The 9153-nt window shown below is 48.9% G+C and overlaps 1 protein-coding gene across 1 annotated transcript; it reads right to left on the reverse strand.

Annotated features, from left to right (window-relative positions):
- Positions 1 to 2130: 2130 nt before the first annotated feature.
- LOC103565733 (small ribosomal subunit protein uS8-like) lies at positions 2131 to 2611 on the reverse strand. The gene has a single exon (XM_070586362.1). The coding sequence runs from the start codon at positions 2582 to 2584 to the stop codon at positions 2192 to 2194; it is 393 nt and encodes a 130-aa protein (XP_070442463.1). The 5' UTR covers positions 2585 to 2611; the 3' UTR covers positions 2131 to 2191.
- Positions 2612 to 9153: the final 6542 nt, after the last annotated feature.

A 9153-nucleotide genomic window follows, 5' to 3' on the forward strand; every position in this document is an offset into this window, starting at 1 on the left:
TAAGGTCAAGAGCCTGCCAGTCAAAGACACTGGATTCCTGTCGGAATTCTAATCAGTTTCTCTCCAAAGCCAAAATTTACACTTGCCCGATGCCTGCATCTAAGCAAACAGGAGGGTAATTCTCCTGTCAGGGTTCATGGCATCTCCACCACACACCCAGTCTGGCAGCCGAGGGAAGGGGAGCCTCCCTCCAGTTGGGAACCGTCTGTGAGGGCACTGGGTAACGGGAGAGAGGCCCTTCCCTCCGGGGCTTGAGAAATGAGCACACGGATGGAGTCCAGCATCCCGGGCTGGGAAATCTCCATAGCAACACATTCCTGCTGTAACCCTTCTTGGTCCAAAGATTCTAAACCAGACCTTTTAGCAGAACTGGGAGGTGGGAGGATATGCTTATTACAAAGAGATAGTCTTGCCCTTCTCACTCCTCAGATCCTACCACCTACCCACACTGACCCCAAAGGCAACCACACACACATATACCAACGGGCTAAAAGGAGGAAAGGCTCTGTTCATGCCTCTATCTCCCAGGGCAGATATCTTTAACCTAGGAGTCCTCATCTGATGAGGAAAGAGAGTCAACAGAGCCATTATTTGTACACAGTAGCCACTTCAAAAGCAAAACAGGGAAGTATTTCTTCCCAAAAGTGATGGCACTGGATCTGTTGGAAGAGGAGACTCCATCTCTGTGCTTGCCTCCATCCCTGGTTTCATGGGCAGTGAACCCTGGGATCCAATCCATGCTCAAAGACAAGCCAAACAACCCTTGTGGATCTGGTGAGAGGTGCTGGTAGCAGGGGTGGTCTTAAACTTCATGGTAAGAATATAAGGCCTGGGGTGTCTGTGGAGTGGGAGAGTCCAGACAGCCAAAGGGACAAAGCTGGGCCAAAGAGGGGAGAAGAGTACAGCTGACCATTCCAGAGGTCACCAGCAGATAAAGAGAGGGGCATCTAGACCCCTGGATCTCAGATTTAGCATGAATCAGAATCATCTGGAAGATTTGTTAAAACACCAACTGCTGGACTCCACCCCTAGAGTTTCTGAATCAATGGATCTGGGAAGAGGCTGGAGGATTCGGGTTTCTAGCAAGTCCGCAGGTGATGCTAGAATCCTGAGACCGTTCCTTAGGAGCCCCTTGTCTAGACTTCCCAGTGACGTGCTCTGTACTCTCTGTCCTAGGACAGCACAGGGAGTGCTAAGGGAAGGAGGCGGAGAATGGTGACCTAGGAGGCTGATGCCAGGTACTGTTTACTTCTCATGTAATCCTGCCAGCAATCCCAGGAGACAGGTATGGCTTTCCCATCTTTCTGATGAGGAAAGTGGCTTGAGAGGTTATTTCTCAAGTTCACACAGCTCCTGTCTATCAAAATCTGATTTAATTGATCTGGGGGCCAAGTGTCAGATTGTCCATCGCTCCCAGGTGACTGTCACATGCAGTGAGAGCTGAGATCCACTGGTGTGGGCTTTCACTCCGAACCAGATGGCCAAACAAGAGCCCACTGACTCCACATTGTGGAGGTTCTTCCTCAGGATCTGCAGTGGAAGGCGAGGGTTTCCAAAGTCATTTTTTGAAAAGGACCTTTTTTTACATTCTGGGATTAGGGGAGATGTCAGGGAAGGGAGGCATTAGTGAGCAAAGATATTGAGGAAGGGTTGTTTTTGAAACAGAGAATTTGGATGTCATTCCAGGTTACTGCTGTCTTCTAGCTCTCTTGAGGCAGTAGGCTCAAGTTCTAGAACTATCACACTTGGAGGCATGATTAGCCATCATACCTCACACCCAGTATGACCTGGCCGGTGGTTATGACTCATCTATTACCCCATTGTATCGACCATGGTCTCCGCAGGAAACAAATGGCCCACTCAAATGAAGACAATCTGAGGACTGCTCAGTAAGGTGCTAGTTACAAAGCTGGGGCAAGTGGGGTAACCATGAGATAGTGCAGTCCCCAGAAGGAGAGAAGTGTGCAGAGACGGCTACCCGGAGAAGAATAATGACTCTCAGTCAAGGTCAGCCTGAAGCTACTCCACAAGACAGAAGCCAGCAGAATAAATATCCCAACCCTGTGCCATGCTGGTCACTGTTTAAAAGCTGACTTTCTGTAAATTCTTTCAATGTGTAGCATTTGCCTATTTTCTTTTTTTTTTTTCATAGTCCGCTGAGGCATTTTATTTGCACGTGCGCATTACATCCCTAGAAAAAGAATCCCAGGATTTTCCCTCCTGTGTGTTTTCGTCTTGCTTCTTCATGGTCCATGATGCCAGCTGAGGTTGTCAGTACAATAAAACCAAACTGATGGGATGGGAGCAAGTTATTTTGCCATTTTGCTAGATCTTTCAGTTGCACGTCAAATCTGGGGCTAATCACTCCACACTTGTTTAACCTGCCCGTGAGGTTCACAACAATCTTCCCAGCTCTGTGGTCATCGATGATTTCAAATTCGCCAATGTAACCATGCTTCATCATCACAGTCAGAAACCGGACAATGACTTTGGCGCACGGCCTAATGAGCACCTGGCGTTTGCCCCTCTTCTCAGCATTGTTGACGCTCTTGAGAGCATCAGCCAGGACATTCATGCGCACCATTGTGGCAGCACGGAAAGATGGCGGAAAGAGGTGCCTATTTTCTTGATGTCAGTACTCTACCCATGACCTATTTCAGGCTACCAACCTGAGGTCACTGCATGCAGAATTGGCAAGAGGTGTGCACAATTGGCTCTAGTGAGCTGGTACTAGTAGGCTCTAGCCCACCACTGCACCAACCTCACTCTGCCCCCCTTACCCCAATCTCCTGCCAGATCTCCTCACTGACCACATACCAAGCCAGAGGGGAAGGGAACCAACGGAGGTGGGCCGTATGCACAGCTTCTCAGTCTGCCAGGATGGGGCAGCATCAAGAAGAGAAGGAGAAGAGCTTTACAGAGGTGCCCCAGGGGAAGTAGTTTGGCCTTTTCCTTCAGGCTCCTCAGCACTCAGGACCCCTCACTTGTCTGAACCTTTTCCTGGCTGCACCCTGGGGTGCCTATGTGTTGCCTCTATGACCCAAGTTCTACTGCAAAAGCAAGATAAATCTGGCATGCGCTCAAATCTGAAATGTAAGAGAAGTTCTCACCTGAAGACTTGAATCTCCTGCTTTCTTTCTTTGTTCCATCATGTGAAGAAGAAATTAAGCCGACACAGTCCAGTTGTGGAGAGCCCAGAGCCATGAATTTATTGAGCCTGCTGAGAGTTAGAAATCTTAACATAGGCCATTTGCTCCTGGTTCATACGACAAGCATTTACTGGGCTCCTACCATGTGCAGGGCACCGGGCTAGAGCTGAAAGGAATCGCTTCCCACAGTAGCAATGAGTTTGCACAGACTCATCAGCCACACTCCTTTTACCACTAGTCCTTCTTCTCTCAGGTCTGCCAGGAAACAGGAACTGCTCTAGATCTTTCAAAAGGTTGGCCTTTGATTTGGGAATGGGTTACGTGGCGATAGAAATGCCGGGAAGCAATCTGGGGACAAGTTAGCCACAGAGGAAGCTCCTACCACCCCTAGAGCTGGGGGGCCAATGGGAGGGGGTGGAGTTCTCAGAGTCTAGGTTCAGTGGGGACTGGAGCCTGAAAAGGATGTAGCTACAGGAAGCAGAGAGAGAGGGAAAAGTGCTGTGGCTCCCCTCCCCCCACCCTCTAATCGCTTGTTTGTTGTTCTCATTGGCTGCATCTGCCCAGATGCTGGGGAACACAGTTCTCTGCACAGAGCAGAGAAGGAGAAAGGGGAGATGGCTGTAAGTGCAAACAGGCCGTTCAAGGCCCAGTGTAATCCTTGGGTGCATCTGTGGTTTGTTATCTGGAGCAAGCAGGTAACGTGCTTTGGTCAGCGAGTCCAGGGAAGCCAACTCGTCATAATGGGACTGAGGAGTCAGAGTCGGCTCCATAGATCACATTCTAGGCGTCCATGTCATCAGTCTCTTAAAGCACCCTCTTCCTTATAGGTCCCTCCTTGTCCCTATCCCTTCCTGTTCATCCCACCCCACCCCTCCCCATTCAGGATATAGACGACCAAGCAACCTCCAGACCCCATCTGGTGGGCCCTCCCAATTGGACTCTGATGGTTGACTTTTACACAAGCAGACTGCTTTATGGAACATGTCTGATAAGCTATCCGGAATATTTAGTAAGTGTTGATGTTTCTGCTCTGCTGAGGAGGAAATTGACCCACACTAGTTTGTTGGCTTGCCTAAGGTCACCAAACATATTATCAGGAGTTCCAGAATTGAACCCAAAGCTCCTGAGTCATGGCCGGGTGACAAGCCCCATTGCACCATGTGGCTCTTTGTGGCTATAATAAGATCCCTCTCTAGAGAGAGCCTCCTCCAGGTTTTGCTGAGATAAGCTGGATGCAGGGCTCTGCGTGTGTGCCTTAACTGGGCGGTGAGCCACCAGCCGCCTGCCAGGAGGAGTGACTCTCCAGAGGAGAGGAGGCGGGGAACGCCTCAAGGGGCAGTTTGCAGGAGGTAGCCTTTTACCCCGGATGGCCCAAGGTCAGATCAAGACATGACACTGTTATTGTATCTGTTTTGTCTATATTGTGGCTGGGTCTATCACAAGTTGAGAAAAACCTTTCTCAATTGCATAACTATTTATAGCATTTGCCAATTTTCTTGGTGCAAATTTTCTCCCCATGGTCCATTTCAAGCTACCAACATGAGGTCAGTGGACACAGACTTGCGAAGAGACGTTCACAGTCAGCTCCAGCCCACGGCTGCCCCAACCTCACCCCACCCCCAGCGCCAAGTAAGGACTATCAGCTTATGCTGCTGGTGAAGTTTCCATCCAGAGCTTATCACATGTGACACCCATCACAAAAAAGTAAGGATTCTGAGGCCCTGGTGGACAAAGTGGGCTTGGATATTACCTTTGCTAGGTTATGCCTGGAAATAAGCACAGGTTTACCACCACATCTGCTCCCCAGCTTTGAGGTTAAGGGCATGACACTGCCTGGATTCTAATCCTTGCTTTGTCACTTACTAGTTCTGAAACCTCAGGCATTTACTTAACTTCTCTGTGCCTTAGTTTCCCCATCTAACTAACGGGAATAATAATACTATGGATCTCATAGGTGGTTATGAAGCTTAAATTATTTAGAAGCTGTTCAAGACTTAACATAGTGCATGGCACAAGCAAGCCCCCAATCAATGTCATATATCATCACTACTACATGTTGGTGGATGAAAGGTGCTCCTGTTAACACGTGGGGAGGTAAGGGTAAGCTTGCACGTAGATCATCCTCAGCTGTACTGAGGATCAAGAAAATCCATATGGAATGGTAGACTGTCATTTCTGGAAAAAGTGTTGAGGATATTTAGTCCAAGCTCCCACCCAAAAGAGAAATCCCTCTGCTACACCAGTTTCTGCTGGAACATCTCCAGGAGCAGGAGTTTTCTTCCCAAGGCTACTTCTTCCATTGTTAGCCCTGCGCCCAATTCTGAATAAAGATCAGCCTCCCAGCAATGCACACTCCATTGGTCCTAGCTGGTCCCGCTAGAACCATATGGAAAAGTTTTATCCCTCTTCTGCCTAAGAAGAAATAAGTTGGCATTCTTGGATCACCAGCAACAGTAACCAACTCTGTTAACCAACTCTAAATGTAAGCTGTGTTAGCTCACAGAGTTGAGTGACTGAGAGCTGACCCACAGGAACGCTGGCGCTCTGAGGACCTTGAATGCTTGAATGCTTGAAACCACTGGACAGTCCCTCAGGCCCTGCGGGCCAGGTACAACCATATTCCATCTTTGTGTTACTCATTCTGCTCACCATTGGGAGTTGCACAGAAAGGAAGTAAATGACCAGCTCAGCTCAAATGTCATCCTTTGGTTGGGGGAGCAGAGGGCACCTTGATTAATACTCCCACCAGGATTGTACCCAGTGAGTACAAAGTAGGTCTCAAAAATCAAACCCAAACAAACAAACAAAAAAGTCTAACCAAAAAGTAACGTGGGCAATGTCTTCCAAGGCAACCCTTCCAATCTTGCAGATTCCACCCTGACCCATGTCAGGTATTCCTCCACAGGCTAAGGATTCCACACGTCCTCTGCAGACAACAGTAGAGAGCGTTAGCGATGAGTTTGGCTGAGGCATTAAATCGAGTCCAAATGCTTGGATCCCCCGTTTATGATCTGTGTGACTCAGGGCACGTCCTTTAGCTTCTGAGGTCAGTTTCCTCAACTATAAAATGGGGATAATAATGGCATAGACTTCGTAGAGTTGTTGGAAAAATGAAATGAATGTGTTAGAGTAGTTTTTGATGCCCAACTGGTACTCAGAAATCATAGGTATTGTCAAGATGATTCTAGTTTGGCAGAATGGGGCTTTTGCTAACACAGTGAAGGGCATTTCTTTTAAAAAGTAACATCGTCAAGTTATTAGCTAAACATTACTTAATTATATTATGTAGGTATAGCTACAGCAGGGAGTCATTAAAAAGAATACAAATACCTCGAGTCTGGTACTTTCTTGATTATGTTTTAACTGCTACTGAATATTCTTAAATATAACTCTTGTTTTTCTTTCCAGGTCTGAGTAGTAAAAAGTTTCTACCCATTCTGAAATTTTCAGTACAGCAGTATCTTTCCCTTACTGCTCCTCCTGACCTCTCACTCCCTTAGCCATCAAAAGCCCAAAAGTTATTTCATCTGGGTTACTGGGTAAGTATATATTTATATTATTCCAGAATAATAGAAGCTTCAAATCAAACAGATAAGCATCTTCGCAATAGAAAGATCTAACACAAGAACTTCTGCAAAATGCATCGAGCCCCAGTAGCTCTGGGCTTTAGTGAACAAGACAGACACGAAGATCCTGTCTTCACGACTTGCGTTCTGTCTACACGGGTATGTACCTCCACCCTGCACCTCCCACGTTACACTACAGAGGTGTGTACACATATATTTCACCCTGCCGCTTCCCAGTTCTTCTAGACACTTCACCTTGTTCGTCTCTCTTAGCATACAGGTGTTCACTGAATGGACTGATGAATAAACAAATCAATAGAGGAATGAGTGAATGAACCTGTGTATTCACATTGTTCCCTGCCTGCAACATGCAATGTTAAATTTTCTGAAACGAAATTTTCCTCTATGGATGAACCATTAACCATGGTGTTGAAGCATTGAGAAACCCACTCCCAGTTGCTTTCCCTTCTGGATGCAGGAGGAGGATGGAGCAGCGTTTTGTTTTACGCCGAGCACCTGCGTGGACAGTCAACCGTGGGCTATTTCTCTGTAAAGTCTGGGCAGGCGCTGCTGAGGGACACTACTGACAGAATAGGGCTCTTGCGTGCAGTTGGGCCCAAATCCTGCTGCCGGGAATCCAGAAGCTGCCACCAGTCACTCCTCCCCAAACACTAGAGCTTGAGAAATGTGACACTGGGCTGGCATTTCTTCCTCACTCTCCTCAGGGAAATGGGCCTTGACAGTGCTGTTAACGGGCCCTGTCGCTGCACTTCCAGAGAATTTCCTTCATTGAACTCTTGTTAAGCCAAAAAGCAAGTCCAAAGTGTGGCACTAACTAGGGGAATAATTCAGAACATTCACCAATGTTCGCTCAAAAACCTCAAGCAAACAAGCCCCTTCCACGTGACAGGTCTCGGGTAACTGAAGCCAGAGGCATTTGAATTTTGCCTGCAGCGTCCATTCAGTCCAGTTCCGTGAGCAATTGCTGCATACCCACTGAGTCCCCAGCACCAGGCCCAGGGCCGTGGGGGCCACAGGAGAGGCAGTCTACAGCCACAGGGGTTGATCCGGGTGCACTCCTCAGCCCCCTGCTCACTCTGACATACAGACCCTGCCCCCTGCCCTGACTTCTCCTGGCCACCTGCTCATCCCACCTCTGCTGTGTGCTAAGCTGTCACTGAGATGGAGTGTCATCAAATAGTGTCTGCCACCTACTTAATTTAACATCCTCCCAAGTTCCCTGCAGATTTCCTTCTGGCTGTGTTCAGGGAGCATGCTGCAGATGGCTCACGGTGAGGGACTCTCTCCACACCAGCTGCTGCGCTCCGGGAGGCCAGGCCCCACTTCTGTGAGCTCTGGCCAGGCTCGTGGCTTCTCAGACCACCTGAGGAGATGCCCTAGGGAGAGCCTACCAGCGGCACCGGTGTTTGTCCCCAGACCTGCGTGGCTCAGTTAGGCTGGCCCTGCCCGGCAGCCTCAGGCGCTCAGACAGGTGCAGGGACAAGCCAGGGCTCCAGCAGTGCTCTCGCGGCGCGGACGCACCGGCAGCTCTTCCTCACCCCTTGCCCACAACCCGCTGGGTGCAGTCCTTGCTCATCTCTTCTCATTCCCCAGCCTGCCCCTGCTGACCGCATTCACTCTCAAATCTTCAATTACTACACCCTGACAATTCCTAAAGCTATGTGTGCAGCCCCCTCTCCTGCTCCTGATCTGGGCGCCCAGCGCCCCAAGTGGCCACCTGCACCAAGCAGTTGCAGCACCTCATGGTCACTACCCTCCCAGAAGCCCTCTTCTCTCCCCAAACATCCACAGCTTGCTCACCCGAGAGGGGACGAGTATCCCCCCAACTCTCCTCTGAGCCTCCCCGACAGCCAGCTGGTCTCTTGGTCTTGCTTCGTCTCAGCAGCACGGCCCGAAGGCCTTTCTGCTTTCCCATTTAGATTGCCATAATATATATAATTCTATATATAATCTCTCTGAGTTTTCTAAAGACCCTTACCCCAATCCATTTTACACTGCCAGAGAGAGACTTTTTAAACACGATGTAATCATGGTATCACCCTGCTCAGAACCCCACAGGGGCCTCTCGCCTGTGGCAAGGGTGAGTGTCATAAGCAGCTTGCAGGCCCCCTTCGAAGCAGTTGGCATGCAGTAACTCACCCAGCCCTCCCAACAACCTGTGAGGAGAGTACTGCTGTTATCCTCATTTTAGAGACGAATAAACTGAGGCACAGAGAGGTCATTCAGACAACAAGTGGTGGACCCAGAATTCAAATCGCTGTCCGTGTTCTCAATCTCTGTGCTGCATCGCCTCTCAAGCTGTTATTATTTCCTTTAGCAGAGGGGTCCTTTTTATTCTCAAATCAAGCCTCACATGGAATCCTACAACCACATATGAAACTGATAAAAGTGATTAAACGGGGAGGGGACATGGGACC

The sequence above is a fragment of the Equus przewalskii genome, chromosome 19, assembly GCF_037783145.1.
Source record: "Equus przewalskii isolate Varuska chromosome 19, EquPr2, whole genome shotgun sequence".
Classification (NCBI taxonomy): Eukaryota; Metazoa; Chordata; class Mammalia; order Perissodactyla; family Equidae; genus Equus; species Equus przewalskii.